Source organism: Centroberyx affinis, unplaced genomic scaffold (genome assembly GCF_046629955.1).
Source record: "Centroberyx affinis isolate AG114_WGS23_722 - 3 ecotype Tasmania unplaced genomic scaffold, CSIRO-AGI_Caff_v1 ptg006213l_1, whole genome shotgun sequence".
NCBI classification, from domain to species: Eukaryota; Metazoa; Chordata; class Actinopteri; order Beryciformes; family Berycidae; genus Centroberyx; species Centroberyx affinis.
Window position 1 is genome coordinate 29344 of NW_027283152.1, and position 14853 is coordinate 44196.

At 43.0% G+C, this 14853-nt stretch overlaps 1 protein-coding gene across 1 annotated transcript in view; it reads left to right on the forward strand.

Moving 5' to 3' along the window:
• The first annotated feature begins 3718 nt into the window (after nucleotides 1-3718).
• Nucleotides 3719-14853, forward strand: part of LOC139638224 (usherin-like) — a 246823-nt gene continuing 235688 nt past the window's right edge. Inside the window, 5 exon segments of the mRNA XM_071512286.1 lie at nucleotides 3719-3890; nucleotides 4161-4369; nucleotides 4865-5079; nucleotides 5288-5512; nucleotides 9265-9433. Of these exon segments, the coding sequence (XP_071368387.1) occupies nucleotides 3719-3890; nucleotides 4161-4369; nucleotides 4865-5079; nucleotides 5288-5512; nucleotides 9265-9433 (990 nt within the window).

Sequence of the window (14853 nt, forward strand, 5' to 3'; positions counted from 1 at the left end):
AATTATGTCTCACTTCCTGTTTGGGCGTCTTCGCCGTACACTTCCTGTCTGAGCTCAAAGGGGAAATTTCATGGCTCTGTGTGCAATACCGAGGGTTTTATACCAAAAAGTTAATTCTGAGATAAGAAAGTAAAATTTCTGATCAAGTTTATATTTTGGTTAGGGGTGAATTCACAAAAGGACTGTGACGCTTTGGCGGCCATTAAGTCATTGCTAAGAATAGAGAAAAAAAAACGTGTGATTCACAAACCACCTGCAGTGGGTGGAAAGTGCACTTTATTGTGCTGCCAAGGAAATAACGACACAGTGCGCCGTCGCTATTTATGCATATTTTAATTCAGTTATCCATATCAGCACAAAATCTACCCCTTTCTATGCAAATGAGGCTCATTAGAGGGTGCGTCCATTTCACAAAAATCATCGCTAACTACCACTCACAATTAAGGTGAAATCCACTTACTGATTACTTGATTTGCGTAGTTTCTTTAATTGAATTGGACAGACGGAGCAGACTGTGTTTGCAATTGAAGTGCAAAAAAATTACGCTATCAGCCGCTATTCATTCTTTCTGAATTTACCCTTTAGCATTGTATATAAAATGGTTTAACTTACATAACATTAATCAATAGTCTGTCTAGTTAAATTTGAGAATTTGATGCTTTAAACGCCAACGTCTAGAATTTTAAATTTGATGACTTTGGTGACCCCTTCAGTTCCTCAGTGGTAGTGCTTTAAAACAGCTGTTGCAAAAATCTCGCCCAGTGTTAGATAGACTATTGCTTTGCAACTGCATAGGGTCATCTATGTGTAAAAAAGACTTGATTTTTGCTGGCAAATGTTATTACAACTAGATTGAGGTAGCAAAGTAGAGTTTTGAATATCAGATTGAAATTTATTAAGTTGCTAATGACACGACATTCGCTCACGTTGTAATAAATAATGCTTGCTTGCCCAGCGTTTGTATCAATGTTTGCAACTGCGGCTGCTTATCTATGTGTGAGAAAATACATTTTTGCTGGCAAATATTGTAGTTACAACTATATTTAGCTAGCAAAGCAGTTTTGCCTCACAGATGTGGAGTTTGGGCAGCTAAAACATTTAGGCTAACAGGCTACAATGATACTGAAAGACAGCTAGCTTACTGGAGTGTAGCTGTATAGTAGAGTGGATCTGTTCTTCTTCACAGTACACTGGGTTAATGATGTGGTTACTGTGATTATTCCAGGACTGTAGTAAATTCAACCACAGCATCATGCTGCACACCTAGCCAGGTGCTGTGGGACTGGACAGCATCTGTACTTGTCTGTGTATTTGGCAGTCCTCTTCCTATGTTGGCTGAGGCTCCTCCTTTGTGTCATAGGTCAATCCTGCACATTTTGTGCCAAATTCTACACACATAGAGCAAACACATAGAAAGCAACACATAGAATAAACCAATTTTCACTGTGATGTCTCCTTTTTTTCTACAACATTTATACTATGCTATCAAAATTAATTTGAGAATGATATATTGAGGCTAATAATCTAGGTTAGACATAGGGCTTTAAAACCAAGCTAACTTCAAACCCACAATGGCTGCCAGGGATAGGGATAGTTCTAACACTTTCCTCAAAGTGCTTTCAACACAGTCAACTCATAATCACTCACGCATACACACACACACACACACACACACACACACACACACACACACACATTGTGTTCCTATGTTGAGATGTTAAAAAATGCTTTGTATTAAAAATGAAACAAAATAGATTTTTAAAATAAAAAATGTGTGAAATTGATCAAAAGATACGTTATGTTTCAAAATGGAGTTCAAACATTCATCCATCATTAAAATTTGTGTAGCCTATACATTTCACAATGTGGGCCTTATTTCAGCAAATTCAATATAATCAGCAAATCGTATTGTTGCATCCATCCCCAGTCAGTGTTACAACTCAGCCTGGTAGCAGGCTGGGTTGTAACAGTGGAGCTTTGTATTTGACATTGCTGCACATAAATCTGTGATCGTGTATAGATGTCTAAAGAACTATTATTTGTAGTAGACAAATAGGTTTGAGATAACTAGCATACAACCATGGAGGTATAGCCTAGATGCTAGAGAAGTGTTACAACCATCCCCTGTCTCCCCTATATTTTCTCTGGGGGATAGTGTATGTATATATGAATGAACGGATGAATGAATTAAGCCATCTACATTCAGACGTCCAGCTCGTGAATGTAGTATGCTCAGTAAAAATACATTTAACTGAAAGGCCATACAATTATTTCCTATCCGCACTTAACTACACTGTCTGTGGCAGGAGCAGATCACCGTTGCCTAGCGACCGCGGAAGCGTTCCTGTCTGCGCCCTGAGAGCCACTTGTTTGAAACCCAGACGCAGTCAGCGTAGGTGGGGGGTAAAGGAATACTACCAGGCAGGGGGTAATTATCTAAAGCGCATATTAATGCCTTGCTGTCACAGACAATCTTTGGGGCTCTGTCATAAATGCTAAACGGGGATGTCGCCGTTTTCATTGATAAATTATTCGCTGCTGTGTTTGTTTTTGTTCTCACGCCGCCCCCCAATGCTCTCAAGTTCTCAGAACACCGTTACTTGGTTTTCAGTGTAACGTTGCAACACCGTTACTTTGCTTGTACTATCTTCCTGTCTCGAGCGCTGCTGGCCAGATGGCGGCTCGAGGTAATCTCCTTAGCAGTGCGCGCCGCATGTTCTGAATGAGAGAGGTAAGGGAAGAAAAACAGAGGCTTCGTCAAGTTCAGTTGTACTGTCATTCAGTTTTTTTGGTCGAATTGTTGGCTAAAACGGCGGAGGAAACAATTTCATTCCAGTCATGTTTGGAAAGGACTATTTTTTTCAACTGGAGAGGTATCTGCTATCACCGACAGACAGGTGTGTTGAGAAATACAGGTAGCTTGTTTTGTGAAGCTAATGTCAGAGCAGCACGTTGAATGTTTGTTGATACTGCGGCTTGTGGTGGAGAGAGAACTCAGTAGCCTACCGAGAATTCACAACTGTAGATAAACCATCAGTAGCTACCTGATATTTTCATAGCCAGAATATCTGCCTAGATTTACATATTTGTTCAGAATATAATAGATAGTAGTGCCTGTTATTACACATACTGTGAACTTTCCCATCCATTTTTCTTGGGGACACTATAGAGAAGAGAGTCCAAGTAATTCAACACCATACATGATTGCACTGTCGGCCTCTTTCTGTGTGTCAAAATAGAAAATTGAAGCTGAGAAGTATTGTAATGAAGAGAGCTTTGGCCTAAGCCTCAATTTCCCCCAAACTTATGTGAAAAATCGTTCAATTGGATAAAAACCTGGAGCCTAGATGCCAGAGGAAAAAAGACATGTTTAATTCAATTGAAAATGAAGGAGAGGGGGAAAGCAATGTAGCAGTATCAGTTGAGCTGTGCCTCCATCAAGCTGGACATGATAGTGCAGGCTTTGGCTAGGGAATAGCCTGCATGGCATTTCACTCTTCTCAGATTTGTCTCATGTTGGATTTTGGTCTGACCACATCTCTCTCTCCCTCTCCCCCTCTCTCTTTCCCTCTCTAGATTGTGAAATCCTAGCTATCATGTGAAGGCTTTGGTTGTGGTCTGTGTGTGTGACAGTGTTACAGAGAGCTAAGCTTCGTGGCCTTACCCTAGGGGCACTGGCCTGTAAAAAATGTCCCTGTAACCCTGGAACCATGAAACCATGACAGTCATCACTTATTCAAGCGCTGCTGGAAGGCTTCCGAAAGAAATCCAGGTTCTAGAACGCTCCTCCGCCTCCAGGAATGTTCCAGAGCCCCCGTCTGAGATTCTAGAACGTTGGAACATCCCGGAGCCCTGGGAGAATCCGACTCGGGAATCTTGTCGGGCCAAAGGCCAGTGCTGGACAGAACAGAAAGGAGGGAGGGAAAATAAGGGAGGAGCAAGGGGAGAGAAATTGCAAGGAAAGAGAGGAACATGGGGCAGAAGAGTCAGCGGAGAGAGGATGGAGAGAGGAGGGAGAGAGGAGCGATGGAACTTAAGGAATGAGTGCAAAAGAGAAGTTTGGAAGGAGTTAAAAGGAAGTGGGAAAAGAGGGATGGAAGCAGAGAACGATGGAGGTTGCAGGAGCGAGGCAGACTTCTCTCTGATTCTCTCACTCTCAGAAAAAGAAGATGAAATCAAACAAAGGAAGAAAAGGATGAGGAAAAGGAAGAGTTGGCCTGTCTTTGTGCGGCTGTTCCCCCTGGAGGACATCACTGAAGGAGTTAAACAAGAGAAGAAAATCATGATGAAAAGGACGAGATGGTGTGATGTCTTCCTCTGGTTGCCTCTCCTCTTCCTCAGCCTGTGTCCAGAACCTGTGTCATCGCAGGTAGGGAGGGCTGTTGAGAGCCAAATCTAATTTCTAATTGATCCGAAAATTGTGGCATTGTAATTGATAAAAGTTAACCACTATCAATAGAGAATAATAAACTATTGAATCTAAGATTTTCTATTCAAGAAATGTATCAAAACATGGTCTTGTCAAAAAGTCTTTTTCTCTAGCAAAGATGTTGATCTTATTGATAATGCATGTACTAATTGTCTTGAAATGTGCTGCATGCTGATATGGTCAGTAAGCTACTTTGTCCACAAAATGGACTAAGCTATGTCATGCGGAGTCATTTAATTTTATACCACTCTTTCCTTAAATTATTTGTGGCAACCCACCACAATATCAAGCAGGCCCACCACAATGAGATTCTCCAAAATTGCTGAAAATGCCATTACAAATTTTATTGTGTGTATGTCCACGACTCTTACTGTAACTAAAAACCAAAAACCTTTTGTGCATATGACCCAAAAATCACACCCTCTTCATTCTTAGGGCAATTTCCCACGGCTGGAGAACATCGCTGCCTTCAAACAGGTGTCCACCTCCCCAGCCCGTTCCACCTGTGGGGTTCCAGAGCGGACCAGCTACTGCCAGTCCCCCTCCACCCAGACTGAGCTGCTAGGCTGCTCTCAGGCCTTCTGTATCCAGGAGTGTCCCTATAGATCCGCCACACCTCCATACGCCCCGCTGCTGCTGCCTGCACACAGGTAGATTGACTCGATCAAATTTATAGGCCTTGGCAAGTACAGTAAGTAATGATAAGTACAATCTGTTAATGCATCATGTTCAAACTACAGGAAATGTAACAGCAGTAGACAGTAGTAACTTGGGATGAAGATGCTTACATAAGCAAGTAATGTAACTTTTAAGGTCCCTTGAGAGAAACATTAACCTATTTTAACCGCATCCAACCAGGGGTACCTGTGTAACTGAGGACAGCAGTGACCCTCGTCCTGGGACACAGACAGAGCCTGGGACTAGACCCAGTACCAGTTCAGTGGGGGTTTCTACTGGGTCCAGCAGTGTGATGTTTCGGTCGGTCCAGGAGGGATGTCTGGTCTCTCCCCCCTCGCAGAACCTGGGAACATTGGGATCCCTCACCCTGGCGTTGTGGATCAAACCAAGCACACCTGGAGAGATGTGAGTTTTATTTTTGCAAATTAAGGATCATACCAGTGTTTGTTTTTTGTGTTTTTTTAAGTTTGTGCCAGTCGTCTAGGTTGTCCACCTCCCTTACATTATTGGTAGTGGTGTCTGCACACAACACAGTTGGAGATATCAGGGTTCGTTTTACTACCTTCAGAAGAAGGCATTTGCACCGTTCAGCCTTGTTCAGTATGAAAAACAACTTCCACAGACTTGAAAATTGCACGAGTTAGATAATCAATCATAGTAACCATGAAGCTTGAATTTGGTTTTGTCAGACTTTCTGTTTTATCGGTATTTCATTGCCTGAGTTGAGTGTGCACATTACGTCACGCTCTGTCAATCATGTGATTGACAACTGCATGCATTGGAGAATGATTGGGGGAAATGTAAAGTAGCCTATATGTAGACAGAAAACTAATTGACACCGGTATACTCATTTAATTTCGATTTTCTCATAGTAGTTGGTACTTCCTTGGCCACCAGGACACCCACAAAATCGAGTTTGAAAGAATCCATCACCAGGAGATATTCAAATTATTTTTACTCGACACTTGTGTGTCATGAGTATGATTCACTACTGTTGATCGGCTGCAGGCAGAGCAATGCTTGTTGCCATATGAGACATGTCTACATGAAACTGTAATATTGATAAAATTTCTGGCTACCTGCAGGTATGTCTGTTCTGATGGGTTTTTCTAAGACCATTTTCAAACATTGAAGATAAAATGACAGCCCTGGTATGTTGAGGTAATAACAAGGAGCAACCAGATCAGGCCATGGATTAACTCAGTAACCTCAGTATCACCATTAGGAAATGTTAGCAAATGACTGGCTGTCATGTCCTACTTAGACATGTGCTGTGTGTGAGAGACAGGGGATGAGAGTGTATTGGTATGTCGTGTTGTTCCAGGCAGAGCTGAGATGGTGCAGAGTTACAGTCAGATCAGTTGGCAACACACACACACACAGATCAGTTGGCTCTGCTTGGCAACCCAATCTCCTCTTCCATCATACAGGCACACTTAAAGGGGATAGCTAAAACAACATGGGATGCTTTCCTTAAATGCGTCATGACACTAAAAATAGGCTATATGCATGACTACTCAGTTTGTATTGGGCAGCTGTCCAGCTTGCTGTCAATAGACGGTCAGCTGGAAATGTTGCTGTTGTTGTAACGTAAGACCAACACTATCAAACAACACACCTATACATGTTTGAATGCTGTGGTACTTGACAGACTTGCTAAATGACTTCAGCTAATCAGGACATGAAAAGGGTTTTAAGGACGTAGAATGGCTGACTACATGTGGATAAACAAGGAAAGGCAGAGCTAAGATGGAAAATCATACCAGCAGGGCATGCTGTCATTTCTTGCTTGTTATTAATTCCTATTCAAACCACAAGTTTGTGGATTATTGGTGAACCAAATCTAAAAATCCTGTTATATACAGTATTTTTGTTAGCCTTTCATGAGGTCAAGTATGTCACTGTTCACATATTCAACACCTTGGTGCAATGTTAAAGATTGATAACTTTACAATATGAAGAAGTATATATATAAAGACTTATAGCAACACTATAGCTGTACTACACAAACACCTGGATGGGCTATGTGAGTCTACCCGAGCAGCTCATTGGATGCTCTGTTTAAGAATCCACTGGTAGAAAAGTCTCATTGCATGACTCTGAGAATGAGAGAGAGAGAGAGATCAAATCTCTCCTTTGTATTTTATGCTGTGATTCTTGTTTGTGAAGTTGTCTGTCTGGGGATTCAGATGACAGACAGGGTCTTGTTGTCTTGGTCTGCCGAACATGACACCTGTATGGCTGAATGCATCTGAATGGAAGTAATATCTCTCTTTTCTATCTCTCTCTCTCTCTCTCTGTTGCTGTCATTGGCTATCAGTCTTTTGTTGTAGGGGCGATCATGGCTGCCATCAAAGAAGCCAGATGAAAGGAGGCCTCTATCCTCACCTCTGTCCATCTCTCCTCGCCCCTTTCTCTTTCTCTCTCTCCTTCTGTCTCTCTTTCTCTCTCTGTCTCTCTCTCTCTCTCTCTCTCTCTCTCTCTCTCTCTCTCTCTCTCTCTCTCTCTCTCTGTCTCTGTGTTTTCATATCCCTCCCCCATCTGAACAATGAACAGAGCCAGCCACCTGTTGTTACAAACCGTAGTTATCATTATAACATGGCTTCACTTCCAGAAACTGATTCTGGAGTTAGAGAAGGAAATTGCACATTCCACTTACACCAATTTATATTGTTTGATCATTGTCATTTTGAATAGTGCTTAGTTTAGGTTTTTTAAAAACACATGCTAAAAATGCACGTATCGCAAAATTATCAAGGGTAAAAAACAAGACTCAGAGTCTAACAGCCCCACGACATTGAATGTGTGGAAGGGTCCCTGTCGGGAATCAAACTCGGGTCTCCTGATTGAGAGTCTGCAATCTAACTCCCTGCGGCACACTTTCAGCCACGTGACCAAAAGTGGTGAACAGAGCGACCGACTTAGAACCCCTGCTGTCGTGGGGCTAAAAAAATGTTTACTTCTCAGTAATTCCTGCTGCTGGTCACTTGTCTCTCCCTCAATCATCACCTTACCCTGTCCCGACACCGGATTAGTGCTGTAACATAGAAGGCAATTAGTCTGACTGATGTATGGCTATAATTCTGTCTAATGACAATCATTTCCCCTATTTGACGTAGTTCTACCAGAAAAAGATCTCTACAATATCTTATTCACAAAGTGAATATTAGCTTGAAAGAAAGTGTGACTTTTCCCTTTTCTCATGCAAATGCCACCAGGCAAGCATGCCAAAGCCTGGATTACATGATCCTGAAGTATTGACACAGAACAGAACTTAAGAAGTAAATGGCAAACACTCCACCACCACAAACACACTCATTGTTTGTGAGCCTTCTGCTATTTAGAGTTTTCTTGATCGTCTACTTTTTGTGTAAATTCACATTTGTTCTGAAAGGGTTGATAGATGAAAACAATAATACTTTTTTTACTGCAGTGTTTAAAAATAACAAATACAAATGAAACTGTTACAGCCTCAAAATCCTTGTACCAAAAGAGGGAGCATGATCTTCAGTCCATTAAATCACAATGTAAACAAATACAGTAGTACGGTGACCATGATGTCAAACACCAAAGACAGTTTACGACTTTAAATAGTTTCTCAAAACATTTTTCAGTTGTGACTCTCACACTTAATAAATTACACTTTCTCTAAAAAAAATCCTTCTTCCACTTGTTCTCTCTCTCTCTCTCTCTCTCTCTTTTTCTCTCTCTCTTCCTCTCTCTCACACACACACACACACACACACACATACCTCTTTTTCTCATGCACACACTTGCCTTTTTGTGATTTATGGGGTGTGTTGGTCTGGGTTCATAAAAGCCATGATTTCCCATAAAATGTCAGTGATGGCGGTTAATATGACACTCTGTATGTGTGTGTGTGTGTGCGCACCCAGTGTAGTAGTAGAAACATAGTAGTCATGTAAAATATTGATATTCCATGTGTAAATGTCAGGAAGAGAGACTCTGTGTGGTGGCACTCGATTCCAGGCTTTCTGGAGTCCACTCTGCTTTCTGTTTTTTTGGGTTTAGCTGAATCAACTCCTCAACTCCCAACATTCAAATAGACTGTTGATTTTTTTTTTTGGTGATGGAGCTGCTGCTGACTTAATTGTTTGTTTCCTGACACTGTGTGTGTGTGTTTCTGTTCCTCTCAGGGTGCTGCTGGAGAAGAGCTCAGGGGGGCGCTTGGTTTTCGTTCTGGCGGCGTCCGAGCAGGCGGTAACCCTGCGCTACGGTCAGTCCAACAGTCAGCCGCCTCTGACCGTCCGCTTCAGAACAGAGGGCAGGGTCACGCCGGATAGGTGGACACACCTGGTGCTGCAGGTAACACATCTCAGGGGTTTAGAGATCCATATGTGGGCAGGAGAGACAGCTGCCCTGCCGACCGCTCCACATGGCTGCATCTGGATGAATTGTTTATTGATATTAATAGAAGATGTGATTAACAGATTAAATTTGCGGGAGGAACTGAGGAGCTGTCACTGATATGAGGAATACATAATTATGGGTTTGTGTGTGTGTGTGTGTGTGTGTGTGCACGCGCATCTGTGTGTGTTTTTTAATCTGTCTGCGTAAGAAGTACCATCAGGTTTGTGTTGAACTGGTCAGGGTTGTGAACAAGGAATGTTCTCTCTCTCTCTTTCTCTCTCTCTCTCTCACTCTCCCTCTGTCTTTCTCTTTCCATACCTCTTTCTCTCTCTGTCCATCTCTTTCTCTCTCTCTCTCTGGGCTGGCGGTAATTATACTGGCAAACATCTGTTTTGGCACAGATGCTGGGGCCAGGGGCACACACACAAACACACACACACACACACCTACACACACACACACACACACACACACACACACACCTACACACACACACACACTATCATCGGCGATCACTCGAAGTCGAGTATGATGGTCCACCTGGGGGGTCCTTATTGTGAGTCTTCAGATGGCTGAAGAGGCCAATTCTGGAACCACAAACTTTCTTGCAGTGTGGGCACTGATGTGACATGCTGGAAGTGGAATGTGGGTGAGCCTTTTTGGTGGGGACTCTCTCCTTTCTTTGCTGCTGCTTGACTCTGGCAGCCTGTCGGAGATCGTCTTCATGGAATGTGGCTCCTTCATGTAAACTGTTTCTCCATGTGGTTCTGTTTTGAGCAAGGTCTTCCCAGTTAGAGCTGTTAATGTTGAATTTTTTGTGCTCGTTGGCCAGCATTTTGTTCTGAGTAGAGGACCTGTTTTGGGAGGCGTGTGTCAGGCATTCGTATTACATGGCATGTCCATCTCAGCTGGTGTTTAATGATGGTGGTGGCAATGCTGTTGATGTTTGCTTCCTCAAGAACACTGATGTTAGTGCTCTTCTCTTTCCAGCTGATATGCAAGATTTTTCGCAGGCGTCTCTGATGGTAGGACTCCAGGGCTCTTATATGCCTACTGTAGGTAGTCCAAGTCTCTGCACCATATAAAAGTGTGGGCAAGATAACTGCCTTGTAGACCAGCAGCTTGGTCTTTGCAAGTAGGTCCGAGTTTTCAAAGACTCTTCTACAGAGCTTTGCAAAAGCCCCACTGGCACAGCAGATGCGATGGTGTACCTCGCTGTCGATGTCTGCCCTTGAGGAGAGGTGACTTCCAAGGTAGGGGAAATGGTCCACATTTTCAAGGCTTACACTGGAACCTTGGTCTTTTTTATGTTCATGGCCAAACCAAGGAGTGCATACGCCCTGGCAAAAGCATCAAGTATGCACTGAAGATCTTATAATAATCTCTAATAATCTTCCCAGTTGTGGACAGGAGTGAGACGCCCCTGAAATTTCCACACTCTGTCTTGTCTCCCTTTTTAAAAAGGATGACAATAAGTGCATCTCTGAGGTCTGTGGGTATCTCCTCCTTATCCCAGATCTTCATGATGAGGGCATGTATATGCTGAAGGAGGTTAGCCCCTCCGGCCTTAAAGATTTCGGCTGGAATCCCATCAGGGCCAGCGGCTTTGTTGTTCCGCATCATTGAGATGGCATCCCGAACCTCCAACAGACTCGGTGGGTCACCCATGCCTTCCTTCATGTGACACTGTGGAAATTTGTCAAGGACCTCCTCATCAACCATTGTTCTCTGGTTTAACAGTTCCTCAAAATGTTCTTTCCTTGATCTCATCATCCGTTTTCAGGATCTTTTGTCTGTCCTTAGACCAGAGGGGGTTGGATCCGCCTTAGCTGGGTCCATATACAGCTTTAGTGGCATTGAAGAGACCCCTTGTGTCACCTGCTTCTGCAATTGCAATTGAATTTCATAGGCTTTCTCTGTCCACCATTTGTTTTTAAGCTCCCTTACCCGGCATTGGACAAAAGCCTTGGCTCTAGAGTGAGCTTCCCTCTTGCCTTGGCAAGTGATGTCCTTTTGCCAGGCACAAAAGGCCTGCCGTTTTTTGGAAATAAGATGTTCAATTTCCACATCATTGTCATCGAACCAGTCCTGGTTTCTCTTTGTGTTTAAACCAAGGACTTCTCGGCCAGTGTTCAGGATGGTGGTCTTTAGTGAACTCCAGTGTGCCTCGACGTCATCAGGGTACTTTGGTGGCAGTCTGTCACATAGTGCGGCTTGGAGGAGCTCCTGTGTCTCAGGCATTTCCAGGTTCCTGATGTTTAGGCTGGGGCAGCATTGCTTTTTCTTCCCTCTTCTTTTTGGGCATTAATCTGATGGCCATAGTTGAGCGGATGGGACGATGGTCATTGCCCTTGTTAGATGTACATCACGCCTATCTCTGGCTCGGACAATGACATGGTCAATCAGATGCCAATGTTTGGAGCGAGGATGCATCCAGGATTTTTTGAATTTGTTTTTCTGTCTGAAGGGGGTGTTGGTGATAATAACATTGTGTTCTGCACACTTGGTCAGGAGGAGAACCCCATTGGAGTTGATGTTTCCTACACCCTCTTTCCCAATAGTGCTGCTCCACGTTCTGTAATCCCGACCAACTCTGGCATTGAAGTCCCCCAGAAGGATGATTTTGTCTTCTTTTGGGATGCCTGACAGGATGTTGTCTAGACTGGCGTAGAAAGCTTCCTTGATGTCCTCTTGTGAGTCCAGAGTGGGAGCATATGCACTCACAACAGTGTCATTAGGCGTTCGCTGATGCCCTGGGGCAATTCAGTAAGCTGGCTGACCAGGTTGTTTCTGATGGCAAAGCCAACCCCATGTATCCTGGTTTCACCAGCAGGCTTTCCTTTCCAGAAGCAGGTGTATCCTCCCTTTTCCTCCCTCAGTTGTCCTTCTTCTGCCAGTCTGGTCTCAGATAGGGCTGCAATGTTGATGTTAAACCTCCGTAATTCCCTTGCTACAAAGGCTGTTCGTCTCTCTGGCCGTTCGCAGGAGTCACTGTCCAGAAGAGTGCAGACATTCCAAGTTTCGAAATTCATTTTTTGTGTTTCTGACCGCATAGAGGAGATCCCACTGGACGCGGTAATCTAGCCAGGAAATTGGTGAGGTAGACGATTTTTTTAGGGCACCTTTTCTAGCCCCCTCCCCTACTGGGGTGAGCAGTGTGGACCCTGAAAAGGGCTGCTCAGTCATGGGTGAAGGTGAAGAATTCTCCTGCCTCAAACCCGAGAAACCAGCGACTCAAACTTCACCCACTGCCTGTGTGCCAGTTTGTGACTAGGAGCTTCCAGACTTCTCGGTCCTGCTCCCATCGCCACTTGCTGATCGCCACAGGGCTTGAGGTTGGGGTGTGCAGTGTGGGTTATTCCCTACAGGTGGATGCCTGTGCGTGACTTCTTTTAACGTGGAGAGACTGGTGCATGGATTCCATGACAGTTGGATGTCCCCATAGAGATATAACGTGTTATATCTCTATGCACACACTTAAATAATTTGTCTGTGCGCCCCCCCCCCCCCCCCCCATACAATAATGGATCCTTTGTCATATAGGCATAGGAAAAAGTGGCTGAAATCCATTGAAAACCAAATGTAAGGAAGTTGCATTTGTTATCTTTACATTATCCAACCCTAGAATTTCCTACAGCATCTCAACAGGAGGCTTGATTATTACCTCAGACTAAAATATGTGTTAAATTACACTCTGTCAGCGGCCACTGTTCAAATTTATTTCATCGATTTTCGAGAGCTTTGTTGCATATTTGAGTCAACACTTTATAGCCTTAGAGAAATGGTCACAACATGGTTCTTGCTAACTCTTGATCATTGGCTAAGTCTAGATAAGTTTTGATGGGTTGAGAGAATGTTGTCTTAATGTGCATACACACTCGCAAATCAGAAAATCCCAAAACAAAATCATCAAAAGAACAAAATGCATTGTGTTAATGATTTTTGTCAAAATGTCTTTACTGCTTTAAATTTCTTACTGCACGACACGCATTGTGATCACATGGACTGCCCAGAAGGTATCAGAACAGGTTGACCTAAGTGGCGTAGAAACTTGTAATGTGAGGCTGTCATGGACAAAAAAAGGCTTTCATTGGCTCTGATCATTCTAAAATGGCAGCTGGAGGAGTTGAGTACAGAGAGTCTTGAGGCCACAAACGAATCCCTGTGTCTGTGTGCGTGCGTGTGTGTGTGTGTCTGTGTGTGTGTGTGTGTGTGTGTGTGTGTGTGTGTGTGTGTTTCTGGCCTGTTGAGTATCATTTTACAGATTACTCCACTGGACAATCTCTCTCTCTCAGCCTCCTGGAATAGCAGCAAGGTGTCTGGGGGTGAAAACATGATCACCATGACAAGCCTTATTGCAAAAATGACTCTGTAACTTTTTTTCTTTATAAGCTTTTAGCAATAAGCTTTTTTTTTTTTAAATTGATAACATTCTTGTTTTCTTTAACCCCAATTATTTTATCTGGCTCCAGTTTTCATAGGCCTCATTACCGAGTTTGCCTGCAAAAGTTTTTTTTTGTTTTTTTTTACTACATTTTTACTACATTTTTACCCATCCCTCTCTCTTGCCCCCCTCATTGTTAATTATGACAGTTACAACACATTGTTGAAAATGTGTCCATAACCTTTTCCCTCCTATTTTCTCTTGAAATTAGATTTTCTTGATTCTTCCACTCTTTTTCCACATTTTTATGATCATGACAAGTTATATTAATTGTATGAATTATATTAATATAAATTAGTCTCCACTATGTTTTGCCCTTTTTCTCTGTTTAACTGTCGTCCCTGTGTTTTCTATACAGCATGCTTTTTTCCGATAATAACCCAAATATGGTTTTGAAAATGAGAATGGAAGTGGCAAATTCAAGTACACAAAGTCTTCCCTCAAGAAATGTAGATTAACTGCTGTGGATATGCATGGAATTTTACATGGACAGAGTGAACAGTGAGGAATCAGGGAGTTATGTTGTCCAGTAATGAAACACTGAGTATTGAGACTTGCCAGAAAACCTGAGTTGACAGTTTTGTTGACTGGCTGGCTGATTGGTGTTGATGTTTGGTGTAGTAATTTGGCAGTCCAATGTCTAGTGGGCTAAATGTAGCATTGCTGATGGCTCAATAGCTAGCAGGTGTGTGTGTGTGTGTGTGTGTGTGTCTGTGTGTGTATGTGTGCCCGCAGACATTGCGCTGAAACTGTATGTTTATCTCTGTGTATTGTATATGTGTGTGTGGGCATGTATATGTGTGTGTGTGTGTGTGTGTGTGTACATCTTGTAGGCATTTTGCTGAAACAGTGTGTTATGTGCACGTGGCTTGGAGGTGTTTTTTTTTAAACTGTGTGTGTGTATGCCTGTATCTGTCTGTGTATACGTGTG